The sequence below is a fragment of the Anguilla rostrata genome, chromosome 13, assembly GCF_018555375.3.
Source record: "Anguilla rostrata isolate EN2019 chromosome 13, ASM1855537v3, whole genome shotgun sequence".
In the NCBI taxonomy this organism is placed as follows: domain Eukaryota; kingdom Metazoa; phylum Chordata; class Actinopteri; order Anguilliformes; family Anguillidae; genus Anguilla; species Anguilla rostrata.
Window position 1 is genome coordinate 8,051,904 of NC_057945.1, and position 20,287 is coordinate 8,072,190.

Consider the following 20,287-nt stretch of genomic DNA (forward strand, 5'->3'; position numbering starts at 1 on the left):
TAGCCTGATTCAGTCTCTGTCAGGTTATTTCGAACATGCTGTTAAAAATAAAAATGAAAGAATAAATATGTTTGATAACGCAATAAAGTAAATGAATTATGGTGATTTTAGAACTGAACGTGCCTTCCTTTGAGAGTTCAGAGTTTGTGTTTTGACGTGTGACGTGTGGATTATTTCTGATTCAGCAATGAGGACGAATGAGCTGCAGGCCATCAAGTCAGAGCTGACTCAGATCAAATCCAACATTGATGCCCTCCTGGGCCGGCTGGAGCAGATCAGTGAGGGAAACCTCAGCGCCACAGGTGAGACGCCAGAGCACCTGCCTCACACCCGCTACCTGCGCTCACTCAACCTCACAGGTAAGACGCCAGCACACCTGTGCTCAGGAGCTTTAAATTAATTAAGAATCCTCATGGAATTTTGTTAGGAATTTTGTCAGTTCATAAATTAAATTGCACTTCATTTTACATTCATTTAATCATCTTACCATAGAATAGTCTTAGTCATATCATGGTCTTAGTGTACAGAATATCATTCAAATGAGCGGGAAATTAATTTCCTGTACTGACTTGTTGAAATGGAATTGACCTCAACCTGCACATGTTGCCATTCCAGTGCAAATTCTCAAAACATGTGTACATGTGTTCTAAATAAAAAACGAACGAAAGTACAAAAACAGAGCGAAAATGAAAATTCAGAAATATCAGAAAATTAACTGTTTTGTGCCCATGCGGACGACAAACCATTATGAACCCAGAATTACATTTCACTTAGTATTCACTTTAAAGTAAGCCGATCCATAATCTTCATCCATTCATTATCTATACCCGCTTATCCTGGGCAGGGTCACAGGAGTTCTGTAGCCTATCCCAGGCCGCCAATCTATCGCAGGGCACACTCACCATTCACTCACACACACATACCTATGGCCAATTTGGAGTCTCCAATAAGCCTACCTGTGGGAGGAAACTGGAGTACCCAGAGGAAACCCATGCGGACATGGTAAATGGTAAATGGACTGCATTTATATAGCGCTTTTATCCAAATTGATGCCTCTCATTCGCCAGAGCAGTTAGGGGTTAAGGGTTAGGTGTCTTGCTCAAGGACACTTCGACATGCCCAGGGCGGGGTTTGAACCGGCAACCCTCCGACTGCCAGACAATTGGTCTTACCTCCTGAGCTATGTCGCCCCTGGGGAGACCATGCAAACTCAACACAGAAAGCCCCAGGCCAGGATTCAAACCCAGGACCTTCTTGCAGTGAAGCGACAGAGCTACCCACTGCACCACTGTGCCTCCCTTCTATAATCTTCAGTATATTCATAATGTGTCTTAGTGTATGTGTGCTGTTCTTGGATCAGTTTCCCCTGTCCTTATCCATTATTGACTAAAAGCCAAAACTGATCTTGGATCAGCACTTCTGCCTGGAGACATTATGAACGCTGAGGACTGACCTCCTTGCTCCTGGCCAAGTAAGCGACTTGGAGGTTTCGCAGAAATCCAGAAATCCAGCAGGTGGCATGATCACATCAGCAGACGATCTGTACTGCTGAAGAGTTACTCACCTCTGGGCCCACTAGCTTGTGGCAGAAACGTTTTTCTGTGACATCCTCTTTAATTTAGACGTATAAACCTCTCAGGTTAAAGTTTAGTGTCCATGCAAATAAGGCAGAAAGTGATGACTCGAACCCGTGAGAGAGAGACGGAGCTCCCACCGCTTTTATGAGGCAACAGGAAGGGGCAGCTGGTGATTTTATACGCAGTGTTCATTATTCCTGACAAGAGCCCCGCTGGACCCTGGGCTGGAGGTTCTGCAGAACCCGAGCAGATGTCTGCGGCTTTATGGCTATTAAGAACATGATGTCCCTCCGTCCTTCGGTGATTTGTGATGCCGTCCCGACATTCTGCAGTTGGGACGGGGCTGCCCGAACTCCCAGAATGCTTCATTGTCTGCGGGCTCTCATTTAATTCCATCTGGGGTTCCCAACCAACTCTGTTCGACTAATCAGCGGCGCGGTCGAATCCTTCCAGGTTCCCACGACAGCTCGGCGAACACAGAGCCGTTGCCAGGGCTACTAGGCAGGCACAATTTTAATTATTTGTATATTTTTTGATAATGGGATACTGTATGCATGCAGCACTAATATGGTCATATTCCAACCAATTGTTGATGGCCAGCGCTGTGGCAGATATTTCTGGGGGGCATGGGAGATTGCAATCGTGGGCCTGGGTGGGGGGGTTGGGGTTTTGATTGTGTATTTATATGAAAATGATGAGATATTCTGCTGGGGAAGGGGGGGGGGGCAGAGCCTCCTCAGTGACACCCATAGCAACGGGTTTGTATGAGTGTGGCAGTTTAAAGACATTTTTTTTTTTTTGACTGGTGAGAACAGAGGTGGAAAATGAAACAGCAGAAAGAGGGTCTGTCACATCAGTGCTTTACCGTTTAGCGCCAGAGATTTTCTCATCGACTGAATAGCATTATGTAAAACCAGAACTGCACACCACACATCAAACGACAGATGATGGCTTACACGGCTAGTTCCGTTGGTTCGTTGTGTTCCTTGTTTAATGTTTTTGTGATAAAATGAGACCTTAGGGGACGCGTCCTCAGAGTGTGAAACAATTGTGCAACCCTCGCAGAGACGCAGCTGCGTGGGGTTTCGTGCGTCCAACGCTCTGCGCTGTTGGGCAAGACCTGTTGCCGCGGCGACCATTCCTAACACCCTGTGGACTGACCCCAGCATGAGGACAATCACTCTCCACTACTGCATTTCTATCTCTCCCCTCTCTCTCTCTCTCTCCCTCTGTTTGTCTCTCTGTCCCCTATCCATTCAAATTCTATTTGTTTTGGACTTAAGGAGGTTTTAAAATACATGTGTTGCTATTGCCAAAGTGTACAGCAACGTATTTAAAGATGAAGGGCTGTGTTTTCTGGCCAGCGCATGGCGTGTTGCGAGCTGTCGCACTGGTGAAATGGTATTTCTGTCGTGGATTTTGACTCGCCGTGCCCTGAAGTGGAAGGATAGTCCCCTGTGGAATGTATCAGTATCGAGAAGCGCAATTTTGGTGCAGCTCATTACAATTTTCTCATCTACATTGGGCTCCATAATTTTTGGGACAGATAGTTTTTTGTTTTTTTTTGGCTCTGTACTCCACAATTTTAGAACTGGAGAGAGAGGACCTGTGTGACCCGTTCTATCATAATCAGTCAAAAGTTGCTATGACCAATTTCATATAAATCAATGTTTATGTCAAAAATATTCATTTTTGGCTGTTTTAGTATTTCATCTTGTTTTAGTAAAACAGTATCTTGGCTTTCATAATATGTATGTGTTAATGCCAAATTCAGAGTAAAAATATAGTTTTGAAATGTAAGGTGACAGCCCTGGAGTTTTGCATCATTTGGAGGCTAGCCAGCTTATTGTCACCAGTCACGCAATAACCTCTCCTGCTGGCTAATGGATTTCATCTGATTCCAATCAAAAAATGTTTGGCTTTCATGATCTGTAGGCTTCAAGTCAAAGTTATGGTCAAATATAGTTTTAAAGGTTTTAAACGTAAGATGACAAGCTATCACCAGAGTTTTGTTAGAATATTGAGACCATAGCTACTGATGTCTGTCACCAGTTGCAGGTATTTTATATCTTGTCTTTCATGATCTGTACTGTATGACTCAATGTCCAGTTCAGTGCAAAATATAGTCTTGAAGCTTTTAAACATAAGATGAGAAGGTGGCACTGGAGATTTGTGTCGTTATTAGGTTAGCCTGCTTGTCACCAATCACATCACATCAGCTGCTTTCGCAGCTACAGGCTGATGTTTTGGGTTTCATCTGATTTTACTCTAAAAATGTCTTTGCTTTCATTATCTGTATGTCTTAAATTTTATCTGAATGTCTTAAATGTTGTCAAATTCAGAGTAAAAATGTAGTTTTAAAGGTTTTAAGTGTGAGATGATGAGGTAGTACCGGAGTTTTGCATCGTTTGGTCTAGCTTCAGCATTGCATCTCTGCAGTATCTCCAGTCTGCTCTTATCTGTGTAGCCCTGCCCTGCCTGCTCTGACATCACTGTGAACGTGAAACAGGATTGACAGGCAGGGACCCCTCCTTGCAGAGAGCTGCCCTGATTGGTTGTTAAGATTCAGGTGTCTTGAAATTTGGAGTGGCTGATTTCAGAGCCCAGGGCAGTCAGAGAGACAAGTTTTTTTTTTCTTAGAGCTTTTAATTTATAATTTTATATCACAATATCTGTCAGGATGTGAAGGAAATTTAAGCAAATATGAACAAATGTCTTCTAAAACAAACGTACATACTGCATTTTATATTATGGTGCCCTGAAAATGGGGGGAGGGGGGGGGTTGCTATGTATAAAAACGCTGTCATTTCTACATGGTGAAACCAAAGTGCATATACCCTCTTATAAAAGCTTAGAGTGTACACTTTAACCACATGTGATTTTTTAATTACAAATATAAAATTGTAGTGTATAGAGCCGAATCAAGAAAACATATTTCTTTGTCCCAAGAATCATGCTTTGAACCTCCAGTTCCACCTCATTCCAAAGGTGCCCTTTCGGACTTAAATCAAGGCAATTGGGGTAAAATGAAGTCACTGTCATGTTCATCAAACCAAATGCTTTAGAGTCCTGAGACATGTGGACTCCAAGGCTTACTTACAAAGAGATGCCATGAGACTACGCTGGTTAAATGACCATTAAATACAAAAAAACAACATTTCCCAGCTGGAAATATCCACTTGAGAAAGGGTAGACCGTGGTCATAAAGGGATGCACAAGGTCAGCAACAATGCTTAGGTAAGCTGTGACATTCAAATGATGGTAAACTGGTACTAAGGGTCCTAATGTGTTCCAAGAAAATATTCCCCACACCATTAAACTACCACCACCAGCAGCCTGTACCGTTGTCACAAGGCAGGATGGTTCCGTATATTCCTGCTGTTTGCGTCATATTCTGAAGCTACCATCTGCATGCCGTAGCAGAAACTGAGAGTCAGGGCTTCCGTTGATACTGAGATTCAGACTAGGCAATATTTTCCTCTCTCCAATCGCCCAGTTTTGATGATTATAAAGATGTAGCCATCATTCCTGTCCGTAACTGACAGGAGGAAACAGGAGGGAAACCTGGCATGGCCGCCTGCTGCTGTAGCCCATCTGCATCAAGGTTCAACACGTTATGCCTTCTGAGATGCCCTTCAGGATACCACTGTTGTAGCCAGCTGTTATTTGAACATGTGTGTGCTCTCTGTTATCTTGAACGAGTCTGCCCAATCTCTTCTGACCACTCACATTAACACGGTGCTTGCACCGACAGATCTGCCACTCGCTGGAAGTTTTTTGTGTATCACACCATTCTCTGTGAACTCCAGAGACTGTAGTGTGTGAAAATCCCAGGGGGGCAGCACTTTGAGAGATGCTGGAACCACCACGTCCGGCACCATGATTTGTTGTTTGGAGAAGGCCGCTGTGGAGATGAATGACTAAGTGTGGCGTTATTAATGCCCTCAGAGCTGCGGAAGTCCGAGGAGAGGAACTGTGAGGTCTCTCAGGACGAATCCGGATCGGACACGGAGGACCTAGCGGGCGAGGCACAGCAGAGCGAGGCAGAGGATGGAGAGGAAGAGGACGAGGGCGTGCAGGATGAGTGCGAAGAGGACATGGTGAGGGGGGGGGGGCACAGGATGAGTGTGATTAGTACATGGTGAGGAGCATGGGATGAGTGTGATTAGTATATGGTGAGGGGGCACAGGATGAGTGTGATTAGTACATGTTGAGAGGGGACAGGATAAGTGTGATTAGTACATGTTGAGAGGGGACAGGATGAGTGTGATTAGTACATGTTGAGGGGGCACAAGATGAATGTGATTAGTACATGGTGAGGAGCACAGGATGAGTGTGATTAGTACATGTTGAGGGGGGACAGGATGAGTGTGATTAGTACATAGTGAGGGGGACACATGATGAGCGTGATTAGTACAGAATTATTCCGGCTTTCTAACACGGAGCGTTCACTGAAGCATATCACTCTTTGAAGCATTCATAAAAGGACATGAGTCTTGCCTGAACACGTTTCTCTCATTCAACTTTTTTCATTTATTTATTTATTTTTAGGAAAATAGCCACCTGTCAGAAATGGAGTCCATTCTTCAATAAAAGGCAAGTTTAAAGATGGGAAAAAAGTAAAATTCCTTTTTATTGTTCATAAAACCTGATCCCTATGTCTCACAGCGACTACTTTGACTTTTATTTAAAGCTGAACTTTCATAACATAAGAATGTTTTCTTGTGTTTGCTCATAATCATAGTGGGGCTGACATGTTGGGAAAAGATTATTACTGTAATCAAATGCATACAGCTTACATATTTTTGGCTTCCAGAACATTCCAAGAAGGCTTCAGAGCATGAACATTTTACCGGTTCCCTGGATGTTCAATGTTATTTTTACATTACAAGGACTGTTGCAACAATGGAATAGTATTCTGTTTTTTATTATCGAAGATAAAATTGGTAACTCGTACTATTTTTATTGGTGAAGTTGTCAACATACAACTTACATTCGAAATATTATTAAAATGTTGAAACGCGTTTCCTCCGTGGTGTTTTTAATGACTACAACGAACAAAACTATATTTATATGGCAAATGTTTGCATCCTAAATTTCTCATTCAACTGAGAACAAACTAATACAATAACTCAAATGCATTTCTGGAACAAGCTCCGTATGGAATGTGCAGTATGAGATATTAACTGCCGTAAACAAATGTGTGCAGTGTAGTTTAGCATGATACGTTCGTGTTTGAACAAAAGAAGGTGTGGAATATGTTTATGTTACAAATGCACAGCATTGGATTGTTCTTGCTTGTTAACTACATCAGAGTCATCTTCTGTTGTCATCAGAGTCATCTTCGGTTGTAATGACAGCTTCAATTCATTAGACTACATATAACCAGGTAAAAGAAATAATCTCCCGATACAGTGATCTCCGTGGCGCTCGGTGCGGAATTTGCCTGCGATAGATCTGTCCCCACCTGGAACCAGTTTGCAAAAATAGAGGAAATTATCCAGATTGTTTTTTTTCTATTTGAAGATGAAAGGGCTTCACTTCTCACGTTTTTTATCTTTCTTCAGCTGCCGTTATTTTGCGAGGGTTTCAAAAGACAAACATGGCGCGATTTCCAGAATCTGTTTCTGATTCCCTGGTGAGCTGCGGTGTTGTTTGTGAAGCGGTTGTTTGTGTTTTTTGCGGCTTACATCAAACAGAGTGTTTGCCATGAACTCTTACCTGACCTGAGCCGTAGCAGCGCCCATATACGATTTTCAAGCCAGATCCGCCATTATATATTTTACTAGATTTTATAATAATCTACTTAATTATTCCCCAAACTCCTTTTATTGGCCAGATTTCTGCAACAGGGAAAATATGTCAGTTTCACCTCGTAATCGCAGTTCTGCCCGGAGGCTGTATTTGGCTTTTCACAAAGATATTTGTTTCTGCGTGTGCATTTACTGTGTCAAAATATGGGATCTTCAAATTATTTCCAGCAATATTCTTGAATATATCTTTTAGCAGCTGGTCAAGGATTAGGCTATTATATTTCCTGACAAAGTGAAAGAAAGAACTTTTCCACGAGCAGTATTTTTGACTGAATCTCAATTTCTATTCATTATTTATTTCAGATCAAAGATTTTTGTACTTTGAACAATGTTCTTTGTTCCATGTACTTATATCTTTCACATGAAAGATATTTGTACTTTGGTCTATAGAAGCAACACAGAGGCTGGAATTCATGCTCCAGAACTTGATTAACCTGATTAATTAGGGTTCATAATTATGCTAAATACCAAAATGAAAAAGGTTTTGGGCTAAACATTTGTTGTATAACTTTGTATATAAAATGTCATATGATAATTTATCATAGTATTTTTGGTTAAAAAAACTCAAATATATATTTTGATTTATGTTTGATCATAGAGTTCAATTTTTTTTCTTCTTTGTTGTCTTTGAAAGTGAAGGGGAAAATATTTCACGATAGCTGTTGAGCTTTAAAAACAATCGAGAAAAATAAAAACACATGTGAGTTTTGACGGCAGCCCAATGTGATTATTCTTTCGGTGCTTCTCTCTCTCTCCCCCTCTCTCTCGCTTTCTCTCTCTGTCTGTTTGTCTCTTTCTCCCTCTCTTGCACTTTCTCTCTCTCCCTCCCTCTCTCTCTCTCTCTGTCTGTCTGTCTGTCTGTCTCTCCCCCCACTCTCTCTCTCCCTCCCCCCTCCCCCCTCCCCTCTCTCTCTCTCTCGCTCTCTCGCTCTTCCTCTCGCTGAAGAAACGTCTTAATGTTGCTCTTCCTTTTCGTGTACAGCCAGCGGGGAGCTGGGGAGGAGCTGTCTGCTGGAATCCGTTAGCGCGCCGCGGGCATGGCGGAGGGAGGAGCTGCAGCAGTGGGGGAGCCGTCAGGCCTGGGGTTCAGCCTTCAGTCAGACAGACAGACAGACAGACAGACAGCTGGGAGGAGCCAGCCCGGGGAAGCAGACGATGTCACCGGTCCTCCCAATCACTGACTGACACTCACAGGTTAAATACCCAGGGCCCCATCGGATAAACAAATGCACAACATCGTGTGAACAATTCAGCGGCTCGTGGGGTCCAAATAAAGAAAAAAAGAAAAGAAAAAAAAGTCAAAAAGAACATTTCAAAGTTTGTAAAAATCTGTTAAAAGGACTGATATTTTGTATGCTACCAAACCTTCTCTTAAGCACCCCCTTGACTCTCTGTCTCCCCCTCTACTCTGTCATGTCTTTTGCGGTATGTTCCTGTTGGTTTATTTATATATTCCGATCTTACGTATACACAGATGTTATTTTTAATTACTCGTGCATAGTTCTCTGCTTGCACTTTCAAGACTGCGGGAGATCTCTACGACTGTAAATACACAAAGTGAACTTGTGGCCTGTCTCTGTATGACTGGGAGATGTAAAGAATTACCAATCATTACATTCTCATTTGTGTCATCGCCTCAGTAATCTAGCCCTGGATCAAGTCCTCCCACATGGATTTAAGTTTTTTTTTAAGTAGGCAGCATCCACGATCGCTTCTTTCTAATATTTTTTTTATTAGTTAATTTGTTCTATTAATTTGTTTTACAGATCACCAAATCTCTTTGTGTTGTGTTAAATGAAAGCCAGATTTTTTAATAAACCCGGTCATTATTCAGCCCTTTGGATGAAGCGCAGCGTTACTGAACCGAAGCCAGGCTCAACACTGGAAGCGAAAGAGCGAGTTCAGATGTGCTCCACTCATCATCAGTGAAGTTACTCAGTGCATTTTTCTGTCCTCATTAGAAGCTCATTCTGGGACTGGATATACCCTATACTCCAGCACAGACTGTCCAAACTGTCAAAGAATAATTGCACCCGTAATGAAAACTGGAATATCGCTGCTTTTGAACACTTCCTTCATTAAGAGATCTAGAAATAGAAATCTGGACAGACTCCCGTCACTTTAAAAATGTGTATCAAAAGAGCAAGTGGTAGCTGGTGGTTTTGTCTAAAACAGCAGACACTACACCAGTGGGAAAAATGAAGTTTATTTTGTCTAATGATATTGAGTATGTAAATGCAGAGCCAAGGAATAGCCCTGCCCTTTAAGGCTGTTTATGCAGCGTTGGAGTCATGCATGAGACCAATAGCAGCAGCAATGCATCATCCAAAGCGTGCAGCAATACCATTGTGCATTTACCATTTTCACTAAAAGGTATTTCAAACAGCTAACTGTTGGTAATGCAGGTTGTTTTTATGGGATAGATAATACACTGATCTTTCCTGTCAACATGTACCAGAACTGGGTGAGATAAGTATTACTTGAAATTCTTGAAATGTTTAGATGCAGGTAAAATTTCAAAAGAACTGTTAAACAAACATTCTACTAACCAAACCGTATGGTCAGATGAAAGAATGTTCAGTGAAAATAGATGTTGCGTTTAAAATTGCGAGGAATTTTGCCCGGTGTCTGAGAAGGCTGGTATCTGACCCTGGGCTGACCTGGCCAGGTGGCGGTGGTTCTGATGGCGATGTGATTTTATTGAGCGGTTTAACCACAAGCAGGTGAGGAATGAGGCTCTCTTCAGACGTCTCCATAAATCCTCTGCATCCTGTAAGCACCGGTGATCCGTGCAGACCTTGTGTGGAAAGCCCTTATGTATCTGAGCGTGTGCATCGCGCTGACGCCAGCGGCAGCGGCAGGTGAGATTAAAGCTCAAATCTGGATTGGGTCAGGTGCGTGCGCTACGTGAAAGGGACAGCAATCAGCTGGCAGCAGTCCACATTTACATGCACACACGGTTCGAAATATGGGGGGGTCTGACCCAGTAATTAAGACTTGGACCCCCCCAAAAGAGGTAAAAATGTCAAGTCGGGGGGGTCGAAACATTTATATATCCTTCTTACCTGTAATCGTAAATATTACAATATATTTCCCATCAGTGGCGGCACTAGGTTTGGTGTCTAGTGACGCCACTGATGGGATATATATTGTAATATTTACGATATATAAATGTTGGGGGGTCCAAGTCTTAATTAGGGGGGTCAGATCCCCCAGCCCCCCTTCTCCGAATTAGAACCCTGCATGCACAGCATTTTCAAAAGCATGGTCACATGACATACACAATACACGCATACTGTACATACTTTCATACATACAGTACATGTAAAATCACGTAAAATTCTATCTTCATTGCTTGAGTCAAGAAGCATATTACAATACAGTAATTTATGGAATGTATCATAAGCACGTTGGTGCATTATGAGAAATAGGCACCTTACTGTGTATCAGGGCTGCAACTTCTGATACGGACACTGTTGTAATTTAATGACTACGCAAAAACATTCTGTTCAGAGCAACCATTCATCTAAAATATCAAAATAATGTATTGATATTCAAAGTAAAACCATGTAAATTCTCCATGTTGGGTATGAAGAATACTTCATTCATCCACAGCCCTGTCTGTGCTGTGGCCCTTTTGAGTCAGTTGAGCTCTAGCATTCCTGAATTCACAACGCGTTCAGGACGGCGTTCTGGATCCGAAACCTGGCGTCAGGGCTGTTTGGAAGGAGCCGGAACATTGTGTCTCCATCCCAGGGCTCCGTGGCAACGGGAACAGCCCAGGTTTCAGCCGGAGTTCTGCAGTCCTGAGTCAGGGGAGGTGAGGTGGAGATCTGAGATGGAGATGTTAGGTGGAGATTTGAGGTGGAGATCTGAGATGGAGATGCACCTTGAACTAATGCACTTGTTGTACGTCGCTCTGGATAAGAGCATCTGCTAAATGCCTGTAATGTAATGTAATAATGTAATGTTAGGTGGAGATTTGAGGTGGAGATCTGAGATGGAGATTTTAGGTGGAGATTTGAGATGGAGGTCTGAGGTGGACATCTGAGATGGAGAAGTTAGGTGGAGATTTGAGATGGAGATGTGAGGTGGAGATCTGAGATGGAGATGTTAGGTGGAGATTTGAGATGGAGATGTGAGGTGGAGATCTGAGATGGAGATGTTAGGTGGAGATGTGAGGTGTGAGGTAGATGTTTGTGATGGATATGTTAGGTGGAGATTTGAGATGAAGATGTTAGGTGGGGATTTGAAATGGAGAGGAGAGAGAGAGGCAAGATAGAGATGTGAAACGGAGATGAACTGATGGTAACACAAGCAGTGAATTAAGGCAGCAGAAGTGAACTGGATCAGGTGTTTGGAAGTGAAGTCAGCATTCCTGTCTTGCATTCCCATCCATCTCGCTCAAAACAGCTTATTTACAGCCTCCCCGCTCCTTACACTCACATGCACTGCAGTTTAGACATCTGGCAATATGTTGATGTGGTTTAGTTATAAGGAGGATCTCATTTTTAACATTCAAACTTTTTTTTTTTTTGCCTCTGAGTGACAGTACAATTACTTTCTGCCCTTGAAAATGGAGCATGCCAACACAAGCATAATGAACACAGTTAGATATTGTAAACACTGTAAACGTTCACTGTAAAGTTTCAGATTACTATCTTTGTCATGTTGAGGTGGTAAAACAAAAGCACTGGTACTGGTTTAAAAGTACTAACATCGTTCCTATAATATACTGTGAGTGTGGATGGGTGGGTGCGTGCATGTGTATGTGTGTGTGTGTGTGTGTGTGCATATGCGTGTGATACATTTAGCCATGTGGAGCCATTGTTTGAGAGGTTGTTTTATTTTATATTTAAAGATTGTCCCTTTTTACTTTAAACATAACATTTAACAGAAAGTTATTAAATAAAATGGCCTCATGGTCTAGGCAGAAGAGAAAAGTTGAAACGTGTCTTTAAGTTAAATGTCTTAACTTGCTCTTAAAGCAAACGTGCCCAGAATAAACACAATATAAAAAGAATGCAAATGAAACTGCAGAAGGATTGATTTGACACATTGAACAGTTGTAAAAAGAAATGTGAGCAAGAGGGGACTATATGCAGGCATTAATTGGTCTCCGCTTTAGAGAAACTTTGCCTTTCTGGATTCAAGCTGTCTCAGTCGCTATCCAGCAACAGCCAGCTTAGTCAGGGAAATTACTTCACAGTGACGGGACTGGAACATTCCGAACTCCCAACGTTCTTCTTTCAAACTTTGGCTGGAACTCGCAGTCTCTTCCCCCCATCAAATCAATGAATCAAATTTTACTACAGTGCTTATAAGAAAGCAGTTTGTACCGAAAGAAGATCACCTGACTGCCTGTGCTCTGATTCACTGCTCCTCATCCTCATTTTTTTTCTCTCCGACGAGCCTTTCTGATTGCCAAACTATTTTAAATCATCCAAATGCCTCTGCTCCGAGCAATGGAATATGTTGTTAAAATGTGTCATTTGTCTTATTATTATTTTTGTAATACACATTCAGATCTTACAGCAACGTACTTACAGAAGTAAGCACTTGCGTACTTACAGAACGTATTCCAGTTTCCTAAAACATCATTTTCATATGCTGGTGTAAAGTTCAAAAAATGTTTTAAACCTTACAGGTCTGTAAAATCCAAAATGAAAAGGTGAACTGTTCTTGTTTAACACAACTACCTTGCACTACGCGGTGTGCAGACGAGGTGAAGCCAGGGTTCTCTTGCTAGTCTCTGAGAGAAAGAATGTGAACATGAAAATAAGATATTATACTCTGCTTTCTGAAACAATTGGGCAAAAAACGTTGGCATTTTTCACATAGCTGCCACATGCCAGTTATATGGGGCCTGAGAACAACAGTGGCAGATTTATCCATTTTGGGGCCCCATCAAAGCTCAGTTTTGCAGCCCCCAAAACCCCTCCTGACAGTCTGCTTACAAAGCCATTCGCTTTAAAAGCACCAGTACATGAAGAAAAATTCTGCCATATTGCATAGTTTGTCAACTTATCTTTCAATGATACAGTATATTGACCAATACGTAAGATTAATATATAGGCTACTGCTCATAGCCAGCAGGAGGCCTTCAAGTCTCTTGGGCCCTGAGAAATAGTGGGGTTTGCATGGTGGCAAAGTCTGCCTGTGCCTGAGGATTTTTTTTTTAGACGTATCACTATTCCAACACAATCATTTAGCGTCTTCTTTAAATAATAATGAGCAATGAAATGCCTGGACAGGTAGTGGTCTTATTTTTTTCTCATTTTTTTCTTATTTTTTTATACTTAAAGATATTTAGATTGTGTCTAATAGCTTTGGCCAATGTATTGTTATTATTTTTAAAATGCTTATTTCCTATTTTCCCCCAGTTAGGGCACAATGCCAAGTCATATTCGCCAGCACTCACTACTTAAACCCGTGCTATCAATTTGAACTCACAAAATCAAATTTTATCTTAAATAGTGGCTTACACAGAAAGCCGTGACTAAACAGTTATTTATAAAATCCCTCGTTGGCATGGATGTGACCGTATCTCTTTGTAAATTATGCTGGACGTGAGCTGATCGCTTGCTAGCTGCGTGGAGGTGCAGCACGTTCGAAGGCCGCATGCAACTCTCTGTGAAGCAGGCTGTACGCCATCTTAAGAATAACATTTAATTGTTTATCACTTTCAGGCATGAAGAGTGCAAGAATCATGATCGATCCCATGTGTGTTTTATTTAAGGCACGGTGGCTCGTAAATAGTGTGCTACATTTGAGATTTATATATCACAGGTGCACGGGACGCAGATACGCCACTTTAAATCAACGCGAGCAACTTTTTTTCGGCCTCAGATATTTTTATAAATCAAGCGAAAGCACAACTCGGGAAAGGGATCATATTTAGGTTTAAATCCAAGAACATTTTTTATAAATGAGCCCCCAGGAGTCAGGGGGAAGGCACTTCATGCGTTGCTCAACAGAAGGATTTGCAGGTGCCTGAGTGGCCAGTAGGGGTCGCTGGTGTGCAGTGAGGGTCTATAATCCTGCCTGAATAAAGCCCTCCCATTCCCCCATTCCTGGCCAATGCTGGGGCCAACTGTGGCACCTGCAGTTCCCCTGTTTTAGTTTTGGACATCACATTATGAAACTGATGTCATGCTCTGTCTGTGGTTTGGTTGGCATTTGACTGTATTGACACACAGTAAAGGAATGAAGCCAGACTGCCGAAAGGTTTTTCTGGTCACATTTTCTCATAATGTGAGTTTTTCTGGACGCTAACACATTCCTATTAACTGCATAACCAAGTTGTTCACATACGCAACCCATACTCTATACTTCTGTAAAACAAACACAGTTCCCAAAAACCTGCCTTTGTACCAAAGTATTAAAATCAAAATAATCCCAAGTTACAATTCAACTTTGACTATTATGTTTCACAGAAAATAAAATGCAACCTATTTTTTTGCAACATTCTTTCACCAAACTTATTTTATCATTGTTATCATTGTTTTTTTTTTTGGTTTTTTTTTTGGCAAAAGCATTTTTAAATCAGTTTCTATTCATAGGTGGATTTGATGCAATTTTATATATTTATTTAAAAAAGCATTTTAGGGGCAATGGGTTATTGTGTTATAGAAAGGGATTGTGCACTACTTTCTAGTTTTTGGTCATATAAAAAACCGGAGTTAATTAACAGCTGTGTATTATGAATTTTAGTCCCAATGTAACCTTTAAAAAAAGTCCTGTCATCCTTAGCCACTGATTCTGTGTCTGCCAAGCTTATCTCAGCTTGTATCTTAAAATAATCAAGCCCCAAAAAAAGCATATTTTAGGCATGGATGGCTCCCACAGCATCTGATCCTTTTCTTCCGGAATGTTCCAGAGCCTCAACCTGCTCTCCTGCTTGCCGTTTTTGACGAGCAGCAAAAAATCGACGGGATTGACGGGCAAGGCGGCCACCGCGGCAAATTTGCATGAACTGTTCTCATTCGCTGCCGTGACTGCGATCGGTTGACCTGTAATGTTCACAGTCAGAGTTCTCAGACCCTCAGTAACCCTGCGCAAGATTTACAAGCCTTTTGCTGCCAATTTCACACCAAGTCATGTAAAAAACTTTGCCAAAGGCAATAATGACTGGAGTTATTGCTTCCCAGCGGGTCTGAGAGCCAGCGTTATTTCTAACCCTGCAGTGTTGACTCATACTCCACTAGGTGCGTACTATCAGGTTTCCCTGAGCATAATAAGCCAATTAAATCGTTATTTATGTTTCGTACATGAAGGGCAGTGATCTACGTGGTTTTCCTCTCCGCCTTGCTTTCTCAGACTCTGTAGTGGTAGTATCTGTACTGCTGGTAGAAATTCTGGACTTTGTGATTTCAGAGGAAAGAGCTTAAACCATTAATCCAGAAGGCGTCAATGTAAGAGGCTCTAATCTTATAAAGGATTCATTAGAAACTGTCAGTATAGTATATGTAATGAGTTTAGGACAAGCTTGCAGTTGTTAAAGGCAAGTACATTCAGCGCATTTTGCTTGCTTTGCAAGAACCAAGGGAGTCCTTCTAGTAGCTAGCTGATTTTTGTATGGGTCTGTCTATTTAGAAACATTTCGCCATTTTCTCAGTCAATATTTTTCCTCTCAGTTGTGATCTGGTGAAGTGTCGGACCCGATTGCTGAGTAGGTGTCAGCATTTACATGGAAATCAATCTGAATGCTTAGAAGCATCACTTGTGGTAATTGGATGATTAATTGAGATGTTTAATTCCCCATTTTGGGGTGATTCTTTAACAAGAGACAGTAAACCAGGGGTTCTCAACTCTGAAATTTAAGTAGGCCTCTGTCAGTGTTTGAAATCACCTTAAAATCAGCGACCAATTCACCCCCTGCACTCGGGGAGATGATGCACTTCTGACTTTAAATAGTGCTGCTCACCCATTTCCGCTTTCACTGTTTACATTTTTTATGAGATGAGAGAACAGCAAACTATGTCAAGCATTGAGTCTCCAAAAACACCTCATCAGCCCCTAACTCTGAGTCTAATCTTACATTGAATTAAACTGTATAGACCCATAGCAACAGCAGGACCTAACTGCCAGCCTTTCTGTTCAATACTGGTCAACATTAACGAAACACTGTGATACATGATATAGTCACGTATGATTCAACACACTTCACACGAAGAAGCTAATAATCTTTTAGGGCAAAGATGTGCCCAATGTTAAAGACCCTAATGCTAACGTTAGCTATGCGCATGCGTGAACTAGCTACCTGCGGGTAACTTAGTGCCTTGTAACTTATCTTTGTAGTCATTTAAGACTCATATCTTTTAAATCGCTTCTCCACCTTGCTGGTTGTGCTTTGTATGAAGATTGACTTCTTTGTGTTCCTCTCTGAAGCTCCTGAAAACAGAGTGTAAAGCAGGGCTGTTATTTTTTAAACGAGATGGTCATTGTCAGACAAACAGGAGCAGTCTTAAGTGGAAAGGGGAAGAGTTTGACCTGGAAGCAGTTAGATGTGAGAAACCAGGGCTAAGTGTGTAATTAACTGCTTTAATTGATCAATGAAGTGCTATGTAATAATGAAAACCAGAAGACCCTGCAGCCCTTCCTGGACCAGGGTTGAGAACCCCTGCTATGGACCATTCTAGTGTTTGGGAAGAGGGGACTACTGGTCATAAGTCAGGACTTTCTGTGGGGCCTTGGTACCACAGTTCGCTCATGCTATTTAAAAGAGGGAATAGGTTTATACCAAAGAAATAACAGACTTTGTTTAGTAGGGGGGGGGGGGGCAATAAATGACATTGTAAATCCAGCACATGGTCAGGAACGTCTCATAAAATAACCACCATCATCATCACAAAACAATTGCGGGTCAATAAAAAAAACACAGTAAAACTGAAGTCATTTTATTTAAAAAAAAAAAAAAGGTTGATATTGGCATTGATGTATCCTTACTCCATTGCACACCCCGCAAGATACGATTATATCATTAAAACATTGTAGGGTTATGCTTATCCTGCCATTAGCAGAATTGCAAAGGCATGACTAAACAAACTGTTGTCTTGTTTCTGATATGCTGCTGCCGTTCCAGGTGTGTAAAATGTGAAGTTAGAGCTGAAGAGGTTTTATTGGGGGTACACTTCATTTTTCAAAGATCGCCCCCCCCCCCCCCATATTTCTGAAAATAAACGGTGGCTTTTTAGGCTGGTACAGCAAGGTCAGGCCAGACCAGGTCCTCAATAATCATGCTGGTGTCACGTGTATTGGGTGAATGGAGATGTTGAACAGCTTCTCCCGTCTGAAGTCTTTCTGTGGATCGTTTGTGGCCAGGAATGGGCAGGCATTCTGCAGGTCCTAATAAATAAGCAGGTTTTACATGATCAAAAGGCAGACTGTGGCCTGCTGTTCATCTGCAGTCCAGAAATCTACCGGGACTTTTTAAAACCAGAACTTTTCCCAGATAATGTAGAGCGCATTCAGTGCTCTTGAATTACAAGATGTTAAAGGAAGAGAAACATTATCAGTCGGATTGCATAAAGCCTCCCCTGACATACAGTATGCATACTAACACATGTTCCTAACATCTTCAGGATCTCACAATCACTGAGCAAGCCAGTGAGGATTACAGGGTATTAATGTGCATGACTAAACAAGAAACGGCGAAAGCTCAGCCTGGCTGGAATATCCTATATAGACAGACTTTTAATTATTAAATAATATTTCTGTACTACGGCGCACTGCTTTTTTTTACATTCATGGATTAATTTGATTATTTTCACTCACATTTTCCAATTTGCAAAGAAGTGCCTCCATCAGCAGAGGGATGTGAGTTTAACTGCTCCTCTGGAATGCAATACCAGATACAGCCTTCTCAATTAAGTGAGATGTAAAACCCTCTTTTGCCTCACCAAAAAAACAATTCTGAATCACCTGACTGGCTCAAGAACAAAACTACTATAGTTAGCATTAAACTGTATTCCACAAACAGCTGTAGCTTATTCTTCTGCCTAGTTGGCTTTGCAGATGTTAGACCAGGATAGTGTTCATTGTTCTTGGCTAGAAATAGCTGTACAAAATAAGTAATTGTACCTTACTGAACCCGTGTTCAGCAGTTGTCTACGATCATGAAAATGCACTTTTTGTACGTCGCTTTGGATAAAAGCGTCTGCCAAATGAATGTAATGTAATGTAATGTAACAAACAAGATCAAAGAGTCACAGGCTCTGAAAACAGAAAAACAGGTGTTAGGGCTAGCGATTAACATAAATGTGATCTGTTGTCTCTGGACAGGTAACAATAAAATGTTGAGAAGACTACAGAAGGAACTGAACTGAACGCCAATTTGTTGCTCGTAACGGAAGAAATCCTGAGGTAAGGACGCTGCAAATCCCAAATCAGCAGGTCTGTGAACAGGAGCCCAGGAAGGACCACACCAGAGCTGGAGGGCAGCTGTGTAGTATAATGAGCAAGGAGTTGGTCTTGTCACATAAAGGTCACAGGTTCAACAGTGCCCTGCTAGGACACTGCCGTTGTACCCTTGAGCAAGGTACTTAACCTGCATTGCTTCAGTATATATCCAGCTGTATAATTGGATACAATGTAAAATGCTGTGTAAAAGTTGTGTAAGGCGCTCTGGATAAGAGCGTCTGCTAAACGCCCGTAATGTAATGTAATGTAATGTGTCCTCTGGGCCTTGGACAACCCCACCCAGCTGACCAGCCACACCCTCCAGCTCAGGCCGGTTTCACAAATCAAAGACTGAGTCCGACAACAACAAAGTAACGATTCAAGAATATCTGGAACAGAAGACAATCATTATTTGAGCATACATTTTATTTGCTGACAATCCTTTGGTGTTATTCGTCGGTAAGGAAATACAGATTGTATTACAAATTGTGTCATTTTATTGTATCAGAGGGCTTTGCAATTAAATCATTTTTAAAACTAATTCGAAAATGGAAAACCCCACACACTACTCTCAAATTACATTGTTAATCTCTTAAATGAAATCATATTAAATTAGACACTCACAGTAAATTTACATTAATCTCTTAGGGTGAATCATAATAAACTGAACACTCACACTACAGTCAAATTATGCTGGAAAGTTTTGAACAATCAAAAAACGAAAGAAAAAATAAAATAAAACCTGGACTGGATGATAAAAAGAACTGGACTGGAAGAAGAAAAAAAAACCTGGACTGGACAGTTTTTTTTCATCCAGTCCAGGTTTTTTTTCATCCAGTCCAGGTTTTTCTTCTTCCAGTTTAGTTTTTTTTCCAAGTTATTTCTCAGTAAATGGACACCTCGGCCTTCTAACAATTCTAAAATCAATGCGCTACAACATCCAGCATTCTAAAGCAGTTTAGGGGAGGCACCAAGGACGATTTTGGTTCCATATGTGAATTTTGATATTTTTTTATATTTTTCTTCCATAACTTGTATAGTTTCATAAAATGAACAAACTAAAGGTAAATAATCCTTATAAATAGTTCTTTTAGATGATAATATAACACCATCGTCGAGTACACAAAGCGTAAAATGAGCTTATATGTTTTGTCATTTCATTTTATGTGGCATTTTATCTGTAAAAATAGGTCAAAAACGTTTTTTTTTCAGCATGTACATATTGTTTTTGGAATAATTCATTTAAAAAACAATATTTTGACAAAAGTTCTCTGACAAGCCCTAACTATTGAGTTATTGATCACATTAAAAAAAAAATCCTTTTACCTGTTGAAATATTGAATATGCATATATGCAAATTAGTGCATATTTAATGAGCTAATTGCTCATTGCATATTTTAAAAATAAAAAAATGAGAAGTCATTATACAAAAAAACCTTGTATTTGTGTCTTTATTCAACTGGTCAAATTTCATTTTGATAGCCCGTGAGTAAAGGA

The 20,287-nt window shown here is 41.1% G+C and overlaps 1 protein-coding gene across 4 annotated transcripts in view; it reads left to right on the top strand.

Moving 5' to 3' along the window:
* raly (RALY heterogeneous nuclear ribonucleoprotein) overlaps window positions 1-9,224 on the top strand; it is a 77,032-nt gene extending 67,808 nt beyond the window's left edge. For all 4 annotated transcript variants that reach the window (XM_064305792.1, XM_064305793.1, XM_064305795.1 and 1 more), the window contains 4 exons: window positions 186-302; window positions 5,526-5,677; window positions 6,129-6,177; window positions 8,377-9,224. In XM_064305792.1, the coding sequence (XP_064161862.1) occupies window positions 186-302; window positions 5,526-5,677; window positions 6,129-6,170 (311 nt within the window). In that variant the 3' untranslated portion in view covers window positions 6,171-6,177; window positions 8,377-9,224. The remainder of the gene's footprint in view (window positions 1-185; window positions 303-5,525; window positions 5,678-6,128; window positions 6,178-8,376) is intronic.
* The last annotated feature ends 11,063 nt before the right edge of the window (window positions 9,225-20,287 follow it).